The 18,826-nt window shown below is 46.5% G+C and overlaps 1 protein-coding gene across 1 annotated transcript in view; it reads right to left on the bottom strand.

Moving 5' to 3' along the window:
* PSMB2 (proteasome 20S subunit beta 2) overlaps window positions 1–2,807 on the bottom strand; it is a 179,540-nt gene extending 176,733 nt beyond the window's left edge. Inside the window, exon 1 of the mRNA XM_085647983.1 lies at window positions 2,097–2,807. Within this exon, the coding sequence (XP_085504109.1) occupies window positions 2,097–2,187 (91 nt within the window). The 5' untranslated portion in view covers window positions 2,188–2,807. The remainder of the gene's footprint in view (window positions 1–2,096) is intronic.
* Window positions 2,808–18,826: the final 16,019 nt, after the last annotated feature.

Raw genomic sequence — 18,826 nt, 5'->3', positions numbered from 1 at the left:
TTTCATATGTCACGCAGAAATCAAGGTTCCATATATTAATGATATAACTAGCCTGGCTCCAATCACTATTATGGCATTCTATTTGGAGAAGAAAATAGGTTCCAATTACTCAGGACTTAATATAAGACTGTCTATCTCTGGAAAATGCCCACAGGTTTCAATGGATAACATATATTACAAATAGTCTCTCCACCCTTGGTTTAGAGCACTTATTTATTTTGCCAAGTGATTGCTCCAATATTTCAAAACAGGAGATTATAACTCGTTTTCTCATACTAAGGGCAAACAAAGATTAAAAACCAACTGTTTAAAAGTATCAGTAAAATCTTACTTAGAGTGGCCGACTATCCAGGAAGGCAAATCCTCATATTTACCTATTGTGACAAATTTACGTCACAGATTTCTCTTACTTGGGTTTCGACTGAATCTTATCCCTTTTATGTTCGCCCATCCATCGGGAAAAAAAAATAATCTATTCATGACCTCCCGTTCTGTCCCTGTGCCGGTGTGTCCGTTCAATCAAACTTGCACATTTTTTTCCTTTTGCAAATTTTATGTGACACACCGCAAAAGATTCATAATGTCTCTCATGCGTAAATATAGTTTGATACAATGTCGCATAGGAATGTATTTTTTACACTCACTGCCTGATCCCTTAGTTTGTTACACCATGGCGTGGGCCCTATCTATCTTCATCATGGGAAAATAGGAGACTACATAATATCCAAGAATTAATTATATGTTGTTTTTAGTAATTACTCATAGCCGATCGCTTAGCTATCGTGAACGTTCTGTATGGATGTTCTTATTTGATCTTTTTAAAAAATGTATTTGGACGGATGTTTTTAATTTTGTACATTTGTACTTTTATGATCTTATAATAGAAGGATTGAATAAAGTGAATTGACTGTGACTGACTTGATCGCTTCCGTAAAGTCACCTCCTGATGAATTTGTGTAATACAAGCTGTTTAAGTTTTTTAAAGTGCTTTATCATTGTATTAACAGAAGGAATCTATCAAGCTTGCTATGTTTTAAGATGTGTTTTTTGGACTGATTATGAATGTATATTGCTGATCTCTGATGAGGTCTAAACCAACAAAACTAATTTGATTTGAGAGAGAAAAGGAAGCAGGATTCCAGATTTCCCAGCATCTGGATTTATCTATGTGATCCTGGAAAACACACTCAGTTGATCTTAATTAGATTTAATCAGTCGTGCAATAGAAGCAGCATAACGTTGGGGCCAGCTCTCATATCTAAGGCATAAGCCGGTGAGCCAGCTATTCTTCCAAAGGAAAGACCTTGTAAATTGTCACTTAAGCGGCAGCCCTGCGCTATGCTATGCCCTGCTCTTTAAAATCTGAATAGCGTGAAGCAGGACTCTGCTGTTTGTTGTGAGTACATATAATTCTGAGGTCATCTAAAATCTGAATTGCGTAAAGAAGGACTCTGCTGTTTGTTGAGAGTATATATAATTCTGAGGACATCTATGGGATAGGTCTTGGGTGTAAAGCAAACCCATCAGTATATGTGAGAACACTCACCAGTCCGAAGACAACGTTTGTGCATTCCATATCGCATCAGGGATAAATATGATGTAGGAAACATCCGACAAAAGTTTATGAAATTTGATATATAGTTTTGCATCTAAAAGAACGCTCACGTGATGGTTAGCTCTCCTTTGAGATATGAAAGTGTAAATTCTACTTAATCCCAGGGCGCTTAAGCCTGAAGGTTATGTATCTTGAATGACAGACCTGATGTCCGAACTCTAAAGCCCAAGCTTACGGGGCGATCTACCCCATCAGCCTATCTCAACCGAACCGCTGTACAGCCTTACACTGAAAGTTCCTTGGTACCACAGCATGATTTTACAAATTAAGCAAGGGCCACAGGACCGCCCGCCTATCCCCGTCGTCAGATCAGTAACTGGACATTCTCTCTTGCTGCATGTACTTCCCTTCACCCCAATGAGGATATTGGGGCCCGGATACTGTTATGGGCTCTATGTAAGAGGATACCCTCTGTCCTTTGATCATGGAGCAGATGAGGTCCACCATGTGTGTTAGAATCTGTGTCTGGGGAGGTACGCACCTTCCTTCATTTTGATAATGCTGCTGGCGCTCACGGTGTCAGCGGACACGAGAACGAAGTCCTTTCCCTTCATACCGATCAGGTACTCCATGGCGAGTCCGGGGTGAGTGCTGAGGTGAAGCGGCGCTGTCTGGCCTTGTGAAGGCCGGTGATGGGATGTCCTTAAGCCGTTAGAAAACGGTAGAACAGTTCCGATTTCGTCTTTGCCTCACACACTTAGTCTGAAACAGGAAAATCGCCGCCTCACCGCTGGAGGGACGCGATCCGATGACGTCAACAAACCGGCAAATCGAGACGCGACAGAGGACAGACAGGGCGCACTGCCGCCTGGTTAGGCATGGAACAGATATGGAACGCGACAAGGGCAGCCTGGGTAACGTAGTCCCTAGCTGCATAGCTGGACCTACAGGAAATGACAGTTGACAATGTACGCAAGGAGGCATGCTGGGTTGACTGCGTCACACATTTTGCCGGGGCTTTTGTATTTTACAAGCATTGACACCCGGTATACATGCACTTTGGGCAGTGTAGGCAAAAGCTCCAGGATATGACTTATCTCCCGTACAATGCCGCTGACCGCGGCCCCCGCAGCGGGCCACTAGAGCGGTCGGCGCCCTAGTGTCGCCGGTGCACCGGTCACCCCTCCCCGCCCCCTCCTCGGGGGCAGGGACTCCTACCGGTGTCCCCTTCCTCTCTCAACTGCCCGGAAGTGACGCGACGGGCGTCACTTCCGGGGCTCCTCTGGGCGTGGGGGCAGGCTATATTGCCCTCCCCCACCATGTCGGCGACCTCTTGGCGCCTCGCACGCCTCATGAGAGGTCACGCGGGTCCGTTCTGCGGTTGGGTCATCGTCCTGGTCTGCGACGCGAAGGAGGTTAGTGGTAGTCACCCCCGCCCAACCACAAGGCCATGGCCTGGGGGTTGATCATCGATTCCCCCGCCCTCACCCTCCCTGACGGCTATGTGTGGGGTGTGCCGTGGCGGCTCCCAGGGAGATAAACTCCTTGGCCTGACCGCCGAAGTTTGTCCGGGCGATGTTGGCGCAAGAGTTTAATTTGGCTGGTGGTGAAGTCCGGCTTCATTCCCGGCGGCACCACCGGCAGAGACCAAGCTAGTGGGAAATAATGTATTTCCTGAGTATAAATGCCGCGTTCGGACAGCGTTTTCTGTCGGGAACTGCTAGCTGCCCTGAGTCCGTGCAGTGCGCGCCCTGCTCCTCACGCCTCTGGTACTGCTGTGCAGCCGGCCAGCACAGGACTCCTGTTGGGCCTGGCAGTTTGTGTGGGTCGGGTTTGCAGGAGGTACTGCGTAGGATGCCACCCACCCCCTGCACCCACGCAGGCTGCGAGTGTTTCGGACGCCCTGTGTGTGCTTGGGGTTATAGTTGCGGGGGCGCATTGGTGCCCTGCGGTTTCCCGCACTTGAGCCCATACCGGGTTTACCTGTTCCGCGGTGAGGGCGGGGGTGTAGTTCCCAGGCCCCGGCCACGCTACAGTGGCCCGAGTGATTTGGTTTTCTTCTGACCCCCCAAGGGGGGGGGAGTGGGCCCGGCTGATGTTTGGAGCATAGTTCGCCTCCGGTGTGTGTCTCATGGGGCTCCGCTGTTAGGGGGCTCCTCGGCCCCGATTTGCCACCACCTTACGACCTCCACCACCCAGGGGGTGGCTAGCTCTTGGAGGGCAACGCAACCGAGCTAGAATGGTGGTTTATTATCTAATGCAAATAGAAGCATTGATTAAGCCGAAAGATGGGTGTAGCTTAGTGCCCCAATTGCTTTGAATACAGGGAGGCATTGACATAGCGGCAAAAGACTAAGTGGCCACTACATAGCGCCCACTAAGGCAAAAATCACAGCACAAAGTTTACCGGGGGGATTTGACCAAGTGGTTGCTGGTGCGCCGCACGCGAGCGACTTGCAAACTTGCGCTGGGGACAGTCTGCCACGAGTTGGTGTTGTCTGTCTATTGTAGAGATGACCCAACAGGCATGGACCAATGCATTTTGCATTAAAATCACTGTTGCCAGCTGAACAAGCCATTCGTATAGTTTTGGAGGGCTTGGAATAGGCGCAAGTATCATGCCTGCAAGAGTATCAGGGTTGGTTGTGTTACTATGATGGACAGCACGGCAGGAGCAAGGTGTGGTGCGATAGGAAGTGGCTGCCTGCCACGAGCCTGGCATGTAGTCGCACAATTGTCAGCTGTTCAGTAGAACTGCCTTGCCGTAAGGAAGCGCACGCGTATGCCAATTCCCAGTTTGGCGCAATTGGGGTACATTTGCCGTAAATAGCTCTCGGTCGGTGAGTGCGTGTACTCTGCCTACAGTTGGCATTGCGGTACGTCTGCCTGGGTGGCAACCGGACAGGGTATTTGTCCTTTGACTTTGAGGAGCGATTCATTCAATGCTTTTCTTCATAGAACTATCCTCACCGATGTTATTTCAGTGTTTTGGAGGGTACCCCTGTCTCCAACCCACCAATAGTTTATTGTTAATCCAAAGAATTGCTGTCCACCGGTCCTTGTTCAAGAGCGCCTCATGGCGCCCGAGTTAAATCATGGACCATGTAGGTTTCAATTGTTCAATACCAGTTCTGTCTGGGCAATCAACCCGATCGGGTCGCAAGTGATCACTCAGTTGGTCATTGTTTCCCAGAACTCCTGCATCCGAGCAGGTCAGTGTGAACAAGAGTGGCCTCCAGAGAGGTACACCTCCTCTTTAGTTGTGTGGGTTCCAAAGAAGGCAGGGACTGTACATCTCCCAGTAGGGGGCCTTAAACCATAGCGGGTTCTCCTTGGATGTCGCACGGCGGTGTCCGGCTTGCGTGGGCAACAAATTTGGCTACTGCCTCGTCATCATAAGAGGGCCCCCATTCCCACACTTGGTAGTGTAAGCGGAATCGACCGAACACTAGATTAAACGGGAATCCAAGTATCACTGCATGCGAAGAGGGGTCTCGCGGTGAGGAGCAGTGGGCACTGCGTGACTAACTTCTGTCTAGAATGCGGCCTGGAATTTTAGGAGGCACAGCATTGCACAGTGTAGGCTGTTCACACAACGCTCTGTGGGGTGTCAGACAGAGAACAGTAACATGGTACTACCTACATGCCACGTTTTCAGTATAACGTCGGTTGCATGGCGACGCAGTGCCTGCTGCACAAGCCATGGGCGAGCTTGCTATTCAGCGAAGGGAGACACTTAAGGCTTATTCAATACAGAAAGGTGACAGTCCCACCATTTCAGAACAGAAGCATTTTCGAAATGCTACGCAGCGATGCCAGAATTGTGGCTCCGGTCATCTTCTACAACTAACAAGCCTTGTTGAGCCATTGGTACTGGGGATTGTAGGTGTAGTGCGGTCTTGTAATATACGTTTGGAGGCCAGGTAAGAAGTCGCAAAACACCTGCCGGCAGCCCACTGAGCTTAGCACCAAACCAATGGTTAGGCCTCTATGAGGAACATCTGCTGGCACCATATAGAAACAGGTCAGATGTACACTGGGGGGGGGTATTCCCCTGCAAACAAAGGCAGGTTTAGTTTCGGGTTGCTTCACATAAGACATATCCACCCGCGCTTTGGCTAGGGCGGCATGTGGGTGGTGTAGCTGTCATATAACAAGTGTGCAGTGTTTCAAAAAGTTTGGTAAACACTACGTTAGAGCCTCATGGCAACAGGGCATATTGACCTTCAGCATTCACTACATTCAGGATAGGGCCGGTATTTGCACTGCAGGTTCCTGCTGGTTCCCACAGACTTGCCTGCCCCCAGGGTTATCCTTCTATGGGTTAGAACCTGAGACCTGAAGGGGCATCTCCTGCTCCGGGTTCCCAAATATGTCGATAGTCCACGCTGGGGTGGAGGTACCATGAAGGTCCTGACTACTACCGGGTTTCCCCCAGGCGAGGGGATCAATCTAGGTGGGACCACGAAGTCTACAGTGCTTGGGAAGCATCCAGCAGTAGGACGGTTAGCGAGAGATAAGTATCAGCGGGCGGGTAACAGACACCAGCTCTCAAGCAACTCCGTGCCCTGGGAGCATGCGCGCTGCGCAAATCCAGAGCTCCAACCATAAAGGGGCCGAGTAGCAAAAAACAAGTAAATAGGTTTAATAGGCGGGCCCCTGGCCTTATAGCTGTGTTAAATCACTATCATTCAGAGGTAGGCCCAGGTGAGAATGGGGCTTCCCTCAATGTCCAGATGACCATTGCGGTTTGTGGCATCCCCCAGCGGAGCCACTGGTCATGTACTGCAGCTGCAGGAAACTGGGAACCTGGGATACAGACACTTTTACCTCGCTTGGCGGGATGCGGTCAGCCAACATATTGTGCTGCCGTCCCAGCAACTGGGGTATCTGCGGGTCAGACACAAGGGGACATTATGTCAATAGAACATTTGGCACGCCCAGGTGGAACTTCAACGGAGCAGGAAATTTGTCACCGCTTGGGATGCCCTGGGCGGGCGGGAGGTACCCCCCCCCCCTTGGACACCCTCCTAGCTGGGGGCATTCTAGTACGGGTAAAGTAGGACTTAGCCAATCCGGAATGCTTAGGCCATGCCGCAGGCAATGCGCCGGCTGGAATCAGACAGATTAGATAAGCCAGTATGCTCGGGGGGTTTTGTCACCACGGAAGGAGCTGAACGGGCACAATTCCCATAAGGAATAAGGGATACATGGTAGGGCATGAGGGTCCCTTGCCCAGGGCCACCCCCTTCAGTCATAAACACTCCTGCGCGGCAGGATGTATCAAACAAAGTGACCGACAAAGGTTAAATAGAATCCCTCTCGCAAGAGTAATCAGAGCAGACAGGCGGGTGGGGGACTGGTCACCTAGCGAGCGGGCTGCTGTCCCATGTTGGGCACGCAGGTTTCAGGCGCACCTGGTGCTAGGAGAATGGCAGCTAGGGGAGATCAGCACATAGACGGGGCCTTGCGAGCCTGGGGGTCGGCGGCCACCCCTCCCAGAGCTGGCTCGGGGCTGAGGCAAGTGAAGCGGGAAGAGGTGTGGTGCCGTGGCCAGGGCAACTGGCCCCAGAATCTGGGGATCAAGGTCTGCGTCCCTGCGCCTGCGGCAGATTTGCTTAGCACCAAGTGACTCTGGGCAATAGCTTGCTTAATCTTTCCGGCGGGCCCGAGCGCCTACAGACCCTTACGGGTGATTGTTCGCGCTTTACAAATGTGGATTATTCTCAGTGGAACTTTCACGCATGGGGGTGAAGTGCCCTTGGCACAACTCCCCAGGCCGGACAGGCCTCTTGTTTCAGCAGACACTATCTGACCCAGGATAGCGTCAAGGGCTTGGGATGTAGATGGGGCCACCTATAACCATAACCAGCAGGGACGGTTCTCTTTTATCTGGACTGCAGGAAGCTCCAGACAGGAGAGGTGGCAGGTGAAACTATAGCTGCTTGGGTGGGGGGCTCTGGCGGCGACGGTGGCTGCCTCCAGAGCTGTGGCGGAGTTACAGGGCGATCTGGAAGCAGGCCGGTACCAAGGGTACCTCTGCGCGGCACCATAGGGGGTGCCAGAGCCAAATCCGAGGAGCCTCATGGGAGGGTTCCGGAAGCCGTGTCGGCGCCCCGCTAGTCCTTCGGGCGGTTGTGGGCCTGAACAACCGGGAGTTTGCTATGCTACGCTCCGCCCCGGGAAGGGGCGTGAGTAGAAGTTACCAACGGTCACGTGATCCTGGAAGAGAATCACTTGGACGGCAGCAAAGACGGGGTTCGCCCCAGTGCTGCCCGGCTCATCAGGCGGGCAGGCGGCCCAGTTGGTTGCCTGCCCTTAGATCGCCCGTAAGATAACGCACCTATTACATAACGGTGTATGTAATAAACCTGCAGCATTTTCTACCCAATCAAACAGTCTGAGTGTGTGGTATTATTGGGTAATGTATTTTGTTGGAGGGGGGACTGAGGGGTGCCAATGGCGATATTATGCCGCTGACCGCGGCCCCCGCAGGGGGCCACTAGAGCGGTCGGCGCCCTAGTGTCGCCGGGGCACCGGTCACCCCTCCCCGCCCTCTCCTGGGGGGCAGGGACTCCGGCCGGTGTCCCCTTCCTCTCTCTCCTGCCCGGAAGTGAAGCGACGGGCGTTACTTCCGGGGCTCCTCTGGGCGTGGGGGAAGGCTATATTGCCCTCCCCCACCATGCCGGCGACCTCTTGGCGCCTCGCACGCCTCATCCCTCCCTACCGCTTACCCGGCGTGGTTGGCAGGTACGGGTGAGAATTTTCTAATATTTCCTTTTTTCGTTGCAGGCGGAGTTACAGGGCGATCTGGGAGCAGGCCGGTACCAAGGGTACCTCTGCGCGGCACCATAGGGGGTGCCAGAGCCAAATCCGAGGAGCCTCATGGGAGGGTCCCGGAAGCCGTGTCGGTGCCCCGCTAGTCCTTCGGTCGGTTGTGGGCCTGAACAACCGGGGGTTTGCTATGCTACGCTCCGCCCCGGGAAGGGGCGTGAGTAGAAGTTACCAACGGTCACGTGATCCTGGAAGAGAATCACTTGGACGGCAGCAAAGGCGGGGTTCGCCCCAGTGCTGCCCGGCTCATCAGGCGGCCCAGTTGGTTGCCTGCCCTTGGATCGCCCGTAAGATAACCCACCTATTACATAACGGTGTATGTAATAAACCTGCAGCATTTTGTACCCAATCAAACAGTCTGAGTGTGTGTTATTATTGGGTAATGTATTTTGTTGGAGGGGGGACTGAGGGGTGCCAATGGCGATACTATGTCCGATTGAGTGCGTACCTGTTGAAGATGAACGTTATAGTTTTGAAATCATGAGTCTGCCATGTTGCTCAATAGTAACATGAATTTCGTGGAACTCACGGAAGTACAGCATACATGCCAACATTTCAGAAGAGCAAAGTGGGAGATTTTTTTAGAAAAATCGGGAGAATGGGGCCTTTAATCGGGTTACTGTCATGTATGGGCTTTGGAAGTGTGCTGCTGCAGGATCGGACATTTGAAACGCAAATGCACGTTTTTTCTTACCTTTCAGAAGCACGGAGCGCAATGGCAGGCAGAGAGAGGGTGATGCAAGTGTTGTGCACTGGCCTGGCAGGTTGCTGGCAGTGCATACACCAAATCTCCCCTTTCCCCCCTCGTGTGTGGCAGCCCGGGCTGAAACAGCTTCCCGGGCGCGCACACAGCCGCCCGAGTACTTCACAGGTCTTTTAAAGACCATTGCCTTGTTAATGAGGCTTTGTTGGTTTTTTACCTCTTCTAGAGCCCCTGCATTGCCACTTTGACTATTGCTGGAATAATTAGCACGTTACACAATACCAAGCCCTGTCAGCTGAAACCCCGAGGAATCGGGTTTCTGGATGCTTGAATCGGGAGGCGGGAGACTAGCCTTGAAATCGGTAGTCTCCCGCCTGAATCGGGAGTGTTGGCATGTCTGGTACAGCTTCAATCGTGTCTTCAGGACAGCAGAGGTTTGCGGGCACACAGTAGGCTAATGTACTTAGTGCCAATATCGGCAACACTCTCCATCCCCCATACAGCAATCTCCTAGAGAAATAACCAGATAAGACACCTTCTTTGTGGAGGAAACTGTTGCAGGTTTATTAGCATTACAAATATGCCAACATGGTGGATTATTTTACGGGCAGTCCCAAGGCAGGCAGTCCCAAGGCAGGCAGCCCCTCGCTGCCTGCCACCTGATGAGCCAAATTACACGGTGGCCCTACCCAACAGTGTTTGTCATATTTTGGGGGAGGGAAGACCCCCTCCCACCGGTGAACAAACAACACACCCCCTTGCTCACGTCCCATAAAGGGGAGAGCCTGCCAGGCAACCCCCGGTTGCTCAGGTCCACAACCGCCCGTAGGAATAACGGGGCGCCGTGGCTCCTCCAGGGTCCAACTCGAGGACCTCCCTGTGGATATTTGGCCTTTGCGCCCTTGTTGTGCTCCTGCAGAGGGTACTGCTCCAGCGGAAAAGGCAGATTTACATATTCTCCCTATGTCATAGACTCGTCATCACACTAACTCATTCATACATTCATTGATTGGTGGGGCCCATAACACCAACACTCATACGTCTCACTCGAATCTGTGCACAAGAGAAAAAGCGCTGGATATGTGGGGGTACCTTGTTACCTATCGGGTAATTCCTTTACATTATATACATTATATGCATCTGCACCTATAAAATCCTGACTTTGACATCAAGACACTCCACCACTTGGTCGATGGACCAATTAGTTGGACTGGTTGATGGTGATTTAGAACCAGCTAAAACACAATTTAAAGCCTAGGAAACATTTGTTTAAATTCCAGTACTCAGTTAAAGAATCACAAACTCATTTCTTATTAATCCAAATTTTGTTTATCTAGCATTAGTTTGCTCTGCATTAACATTTAGGTGCTACAGAATATAACATAATTCGATTTATTTCAAAAGGACATCAAATCTTTAGAGCATAAGCATAGATTTGCATTGCATTATATTTACCCAAATCTCGAAATTTGGCGACTCTCCGATCACACAGAGGATTATTCAAGTCTCTGCCACAATCTCCAGGATAAACTGTCCAACCCACGACAATAATCAAACCATCAGATGGAATCGCTCTCTCAAATTTAAAGAAACCCAAGGTAAACCATGGAAATCTTCATCAGCTCAACGCAGACTCAACGCCATAGACGATCATCCCAGTGAACCACCCCCCCTTTGCAGATCAGAGTCTTTTATACCCTTTTTCCCGCTGACTTCAGATCAATGTGCAACAATTTTAGGGGTAAACTGTTCCAATTCAATTTGTAAGTTCTCCGAGTTTTCTCATGTCCGACTGGTTTCCCATGAGACCTGGCATAGCAGAGAACAAATGTATATCCCTTTCTGCATTTCACAGGCAAAAGTTCCAGAGTTAGAATGGACTATTGTCCCCTTGGTAGTTCACACCGTTCATCACTTGGCAACCCTCCATGCTCCTATCCTTGACAAGGGATATGCCGGTACAGGAACTAAGGTCACTTGGAGATCTCCCGAGCCATCCGATTCTGCGCAGTAGACATCGCCCTCACATAACGGCGGCAGACTCGGAGCTCCATATTAAGTACTGCGGCCTAGCAGGCTCAAATGCCAACTTAAGCAAAAACAGACATAACAGTAATTAGAATATAGAAATAAAAATTCTAATGTTTAATCCCACACTCATCCCAATATATATTAGTATTTTCCTTGCTTGTAGCAACATTTAAAGCAAGAATACTCACCATTCTGCATGTCTAAAAGCACAAACATCACAAAAGCAACATGAATCATGCAATTCTCTATTTCACCACAATCTAAAGTTATTTTGTGTACCATAGTTAATTAATTTAGTTGTTCTGCCATGCAATTAGCATTTTAGTCCAACGTGTATTTTGTGTATATCAAGATGTAAGGATTGATTAGTTGATCCACTTCAAACTAATTAGTACGAGTTAATGCTTAGAATGATTACGTAATTAATTTCATGCAAAGCAGAGGAGGTATACAAAATTTTGTTTTACCTGCTCCATCAATCCCCCCTTTGGTGATTCTTAACATCACCACTAATCACAAAAAAAAAAATCAAATTTTTCTATGGAAATGGTTACTCAGTTCCCTTGCATTTGTTAGGGTACATCATAGTGTTTCCCATATCATTCTCTCTTGTTTTCTTGTACATGTTGTCTTTCAATTCTTCTAGTTCTATATCTTCTACTTCTCTTTCTCTTATTTCCTTTTCTTTCCTTTTCTTAATTTCTCTTTTAATCTTATTTTGTAATTTTCTTCTTTTTATACACACACATCCTAGTCTCAATAATAACAATAATATAATCACAAAGGTCACAGGTATCAGTATTTTACCCACAAAAGAACTACCTAATTTTTTTAGTAAATTCTTAATAGTAGAAAATCCTTTACCAAGTTTCTCCCAAACACTTTCGACCTCCAGTGGAACAATTTCTTCATGCAAATCAGTTATATTCTTAATGTATTTCTTTAAGTTTTGACTTTCATCAGGAATATAAGTACAACAATGTTGTACCTTTAGCATTCCACAGACTCCTCCCTCTTTGGCCAATATAATATCAAGGGCAAGTCGATTTTGCATAATCATAGCTCTCATGGCAACCATTTCGGTATTTACCTTTAAGAACCCTCCAGCTGTGCTTGTTGATAAACGATTTACAACTGTGGACAATTTTCAAATTTTATGTGCATTCAGAGATATTCCAACTGCTGGTATCAGTGCTCCAAAAATATCCCCTATAATCTCTGACCAACTCTCCCTCCTTCTACATGTTAGTTTTCTACCTATTTCGTGCAAACCATCCTCTCCCCTTTCCACATGAAATATTTTTGGGAAGACCAGGCCTAGGTAGCATGTTCCATACCAGTGGTCCGGTAACCTATAATAAGCTCTGTTCCCACAAATGTAATATATTCCAGGGAATACCAGATCATTTCCTACTTTAAATCCCCATCCTCCCATGATTTTATATAAGTCATGGCATTCACTTGCACCTACGAAGTAATTATCATAGACAGTATTATCTCTATTGATGCACAACTTCCCTTTCTGGGGCCAATCTAAAGCCATTGCTGGATTTGTATCTCCCTTTAAATGACTTTCCTTTCCAACATCCCAAAATGTTGTTTCCATCTTTTCCTCAGACACTTTCCTTTGCATCTTAATTCTCCTCTCCTCAACCATGTTCAAGAAGGTTTTCTCTTCTTTTCTCAAACTACAAGTAAGATTATTCTTAAACACTTCTTCTAAAGTTAATTCCCTTGTTTCCAAGAAAAATCCACCTAAGAGTCTACCAGGAATCACCCTGTTTAGTTCAGGAACTACAGGTATTTGTGAGAAAACATTATCAACATCAGGGTAATAGTATTCTAATTTCCCAGTGCTATAAAACAAGCCATCTGGCCATTTTAGACCTGTGGCCAAACACATTTTTCCCAATCTGTTCTTTATGGTGCCATTTACCTGTTCAACCACTCCAGAAGCTTCTGGTCGGTAAGCAAAATGCAATTTTTGTTGTACATTCAATGCTTCACAAATCAATTTTATAATTTTGTTTTGGAAATGCGTTCCTCTATCTGATTTGATCGTTACTGGGAAACCAAATCTTGGAATGAACTCTCTCAGTAGGAGTTTTGCTACAGTAACTCCTCATTCCTTCTAGTCGGGTAAGCCTCCACCCAATGTGAAAACAGACACACAATCACCAGTACATATCTTAGCCTGTTGCATGGGGGAATTTCAATGAAATCAAGTTGCATACGAGTGAAAGGACCTCCCTCCCGTCCTATGGTTCCCAAGCTTACCACCGTTTTTCTTCCTGGATTATATTGCTGGCATATAAGACATCTCTGACAAAGACTCTCAGCTATAAGCCAAAACTTTGCATTATACCAGGTCTGTTTGAAGAGTCTGATCATGGCATCCCTACCTATATGAGCCTGCCCATGGTACATCCGTGCCATGGTAGAGATCATGCTATCAGGCATCACTGGTCTTCCATCGCGATAAACCCAAACTCTGTCTACCTCTCGTAGGGCACACCCTGATTTTATCCACTGCTTCTTTTCCTCTTCTCCTGCCTCTTCCTGTAACTGCCTCACCTCATCCCATGTATTCACAGTGTTAGTAAAAAGCAAGGGACATGACTCCATTTCCCTCTCCCGATTACGATTCACTGAGGTTTGGTTTTGCACACAATATTGTGCTATGTCATTGGCAAACTCGTTTCCTGCTGACACATAGTCAGTTCCCTTGACATGCGCTGCACATTTTATAACTGCAGCTGTATCACCTCAAGTAATTTTCCAACCATCTCTGCATTTCTGATTGGAGTTCCACTCGACGTCAAGAAGCCTCTTTGGGACCAAATCTGCCCAAAATCATGCACCACTCCACACCCATACTGACTATCAGTAACCACAGTGACTCGCAGATTCTTTTCTAACTTGCATGCTCTAATCAGTGCAAATAACTCAGGAACATGAGCATATCGTACTCCTCTCAAACAAGATGCTTCCAATACAGCCGCTACAGTACATACAGCATATGCAGCACTCAAAATCCCTTCTCCAGTTCGCAGACATGACCCATCCACAAACATCACATAGTCACTCTCTTTCAGGGGCACATCTTTTATGTCCGGACGCGGTTTGGTGCAAAAATCAGGCACTTCCAAACATTCGTGATCAACATCATCCTTCACCTCCGCATTCACGGCATCAGGTACTAAGGTCGATGGGTTCACATTAGTGCATCTTACAAGACTCACATTTGTAGCACCCAAAATGACCTTTTTATGTTTGGTCAGACGACTATGCATCATGAACTGTGTTTTGCTCCTTGTCAAAAGGATTGCAACATCATGGGGCACAGACACTCTCACAGGATATCCCATCACAATTCCTTCACTCTGTTTCAAACTTTTACTCGTGGCTGCCACAGCTTTCAAACAACCAGGCAAAGCTACGGCTACAGGATCTAGTATAGCCGAAAAATATGCAATCGGTCGTCTTAGTTTTCCATGCCTTTGTACCAACACAGAAAGTGCACATCCATCTCTCTCACTGCAATAGAGCTCGAATTCCTTCTCGTAATCAGGCATTCCAAGAGCCGGTGCTTCACACAAGCTGTCTCTCAATTGTCTAAAAGCTTTCATCCCTTCTTTATTCAGCTCAAGGGGATCTTTCACATCACTTTTTGTCAAGCGTACCAATGGCTTCGCAATCAACGAAAAGTTGCTGATCCACTGGCGACAATATCCGACCATCCCAAGAAACATTCGGACTTCTCTTTGTGTCATTGGTGCTCTCATTCCTTTTATTATTCTAATTCTGTCCACAGTCACTTTTCTCAGACCCTTTCCAATCTTATGACCTAAGTATTGTACTTGTTTTTGACAAAACTGTAATTTTGATGGGGATACTTTTAGTCCTCCATCCGTCAAATGATTTAACAATGCAACTGTGTCCACCACATGTGCCTCTCGTGTCTTCGATGCCACCAATAGGTCATCGATATACTGCACGAGCACTGAACTTTCGGGCATTTTTAAATCTTCCAGGGACTTCTTTAAAATCTGATTAAATATTGATGGACTTTCTGTATACCCTTGAGGGATACGGCACCATGCCAAGATACGCTCACCGAACCGGAACGCAAAAATTGGTTGGCTATCAGAGTGCAATGAGATAGAAAAGAAAGCATGACACAAGTCAATGACTGTGTACCATTCCGCATCATGGGGAATCTGATATAGGATTACCGAAGGGTTCGGTACAATGGGACAACATGGAACAATGATTTTATTCACTTTTCTCAAATCCTGTACTATCCTAAAAGTCCCATTCGTTTTTTTCAAACCCATGATCGGAGAATAACATGGACTACTCATTATTTCTCTCAGAATCCCTTGTTCAATCATTCTGTCAATTACAGGCGTTACTCCTGCAATTATTTCTGGTGTCAGTTTATACTAAGGAATATTCGGGTAATTTACTCCTTCTTTTACAATTATTTTCATAGGATCTACTCTTTTCATTAATCCAATGTATTCTCCTGTGAAATCCCATACTTCGGGTTTTACGGTTTTCTTCGGATCAAATACAACAAATGCCTCAGTGATTTCAGGTTCTAAGTTTGCCATTGTCATTCTATACAATACGTCTTCGTCAGGGGTATCAAAAGCAATGCCATCAGGGGTACAGAAAATTCATCTTTCACAACAAGACTCTCACCAACAGATTTATGGTGCTAGTGTCACACACGCTAAATCGATGCATATCGGTGAACTTCCCTATTTTAACCTTATCAGGATCCATAAGATACGTTTTTATCTGTCTGTTTGAGACTCCAACTACTTGTATTGTTTCACCAGAGAGAGGAAGATATTTAAAATCAGCTGATCTAACAGTTGAATGAGTAGCACCAGTATCTACTAGGAAAGTGATGTTCTCTTCATTCACCTTTCCATCCACAAAAGGTCCAGTCTGGCCTACCCTCTAGAGTTGCGCCAAGTACGCACTCCTCTTCCTCTCCTAGGCACCGTCAATAGCTCTCTTCTGACTCACTCTCATCGCGTTGCAACCAATACTGCGAAACAGCACTAGCGCGCGGTAGCTTTGTTACCTGTTCCTCGGTGTAGAATCCTGTATCATTACTGTATCTCTGAGGATTTACGTGCTGTGGAAAACGCGGCTTTGGCACCTGACTCTGTTGGGTAACAACCTGCTGCTGTCGCGGCGGTTAGCAACTCACCTCATTTTGCCCCTGTGGATTCAATGATGCATTATCACCATTAGCCCTCAGTGCCAATTTACACTCGGATTTCCAATGCCCTAATTTTCCGCAATTATGACATGGCCACTTCTTTTTTGCTTCTTCTATGTTGACCTGTCCTTTCCCTTTCCAATATTAGGCTTTAGTTTAACTTGGTCCATGCCATTAGCTTGTTCGATTAACTGGCTTCTTGTCGCTCCGCTATGTTCCCACATTGCCTTTTCTTTCAGTTTACGCTGGTTGACTTCAATTTCATCACTGAAATATTTTGCATGTCGTAACACCTCATCTATCTTTTTATTCTGCCAATCTACTGTATGTTGTTTGATCATTTCACTAACCTCAGGTTTTAAACCATAAACAAATCTATACACAAAATGACTCAGATCCTTTTCGCATAATTTCTCACGTCCACTGTATTGCTTAAAAGCTAACAACAACCTTTCATAATATGTATGAACGGATTCTTTAGCCTTTTGGGGAGTCTTATCAATTCTTACCCAATCAGTTTCCTTTGGGGGTACATTATTCTTCAAAAAGGTAATTACCTGATCATATTTTTTCATCACTTCTGGATCGGGGCTCCCGTCTTAGGATCCCTAGGATACTCTTGCATTGGCCAATCTATTGTAATTTTACATTCTGACCATAAATCTGCAGGTACAATTATATCAAAAAGACCATTCAGAGCTATCCACAACACCTTTGACAGTTTGACAAACCTTTCTACCTGCCGGTACCATTCAACAGGTTTTTCTCTTAACATTGGGAAATCATTGGTAAATGACAAAATATCCTGTCTAGTCCAAGAAGCATGTACATAACCTCCTCCTGGGATTTCCCTCATGGGACATTCGGTTACCACTAGCTCCTTTTCTCTCACCGGGAATGCTGAGAAAGTCTTATCTGGGGCTTCCTCTCTTTTTCAGAACCATCTACTCTTCCACCGATCTACATCACCCCATTTCCTCAGCAAGGCAATCAGTTCTTTAATTTGAGTCAATCTTCCTGTCGTATTCAAGTTCTCAATATCCTTTTCAGAAAAATCTACTCTATGTGGTTTTTGTAATGACCTTATTTTCTCAAAATCAATTCCCATTTCACTTGCTGTCTCTTCGAATTTTTTGTGCAATGTTCTCGCTCTCCAAGTTCTACTTTTGCAGAGGAACATTAGCTCCTCATCCTGATATGCTTTTATCTTTTCAGTTGGAATGGTTCCTGCGATTCATTCTTCTAACGTTATCTTTAATTTTGCTACGTTTAAAGGTTGTGGTTCTGTATCTTTTCTCTGTAAACTTCTGAACCAATCACTTAATTCTTCAGAAGTGGGTCCTACAGGGGTTTTCTCGCTTCTCATTTTATCCGTATTTCTCTCCGGGGTTTCTGTTGCAGATTCCGTTGTCATAAGGGTCTTACTTGCTGGGCTTTGATTTACAGTCAAATTTTTAGGCGTACTCAAACCTGATGTTCCTGCCACATTTTTCCATTCATTTCCTCCAGAACCGCTTCTTTCTGTCTCTATTTGTCTACCACCATTGTAGGGAACAGTTAAACAATGCTCACTATCTTTCTGTGTATCAAAGACAGGCATTACCGGTCCTATAGTTACAGGTGCGGTCACTGCTTCCATGTTCCTAGTTAACTCTCTAATTTTCTCAGTTAATTCCAGGGTAGTTCTAGCTAACTCGGCTGAATTCTCGTTTCCAGTTCTAGCGGTAGTGGCATCTCAGAATCTTTAAATGGATACATTTTTCCCAAATTAGGTGGCGTTTGCTCAAATTCTTTATTCCTCATAGCTTCTTTTACCGGCGCACTCGGCGTCAATAAAGTAGAATTCGGTTGATATGGGGGCAGATTTTTATAAAACATGTCCTCCAGCACTTCATCTTCTGATTCACTCACTCCATATCTATAACCTTCTGACCCTTTGTTATTTCTCTTTTCTGTACATTTCCTACCAGTCGTCTCTTCAGTAGTCCTCAGAGGAAACATACCCTCAGTCATATTCACATTCCGCCATCTTCTCATTCTGTCATCATGACTTTCCTGACCACAATGTCTACCAAACATGTAATTGTACCTTCTTCCACTCCGATGCCTTTCCCTTTCATACATCTCTTCTTCCCACTCCGTCAAAGCCTCGAATTGGGTAGGTCTGGTTTTGGTTCTAACCTCATCATTCTTTCTCTCAAATTTCGTAATACCGCCAAGCTAAACAAACCACTTTCTGGAAACGCTAATACTCCACCATCTTTGGTATACTTTGCCCAATTCTCCAACCAGATACATGTATGGTACCCATATTTCGCTACCATAAAAGATGCAGGCGATTTGAGTGGAGGAAGTATCTGACCTTCCCTAGTCACAATCGGCTTATCCTTCTTAAATTGATTTTTAATTTTCCCAAACCATGATTTTTTCTCCTTTTCAGGTGGATCGTAGTACATCATTTTCG

Source organism: Triturus cristatus, chromosome 3_2 (assembly GCF_964204655.1).
Source record: "Triturus cristatus chromosome 3_2, aTriCri1.1, whole genome shotgun sequence".
Lineage (NCBI taxonomy): Eukaryota > Metazoa > Chordata > Amphibia > Caudata > Salamandridae > Triturus > Triturus cristatus.
Note: the sequence above shows the minus strand (reverse complement) of the source record. Positions and strands in the feature narration are given on the sequence as shown.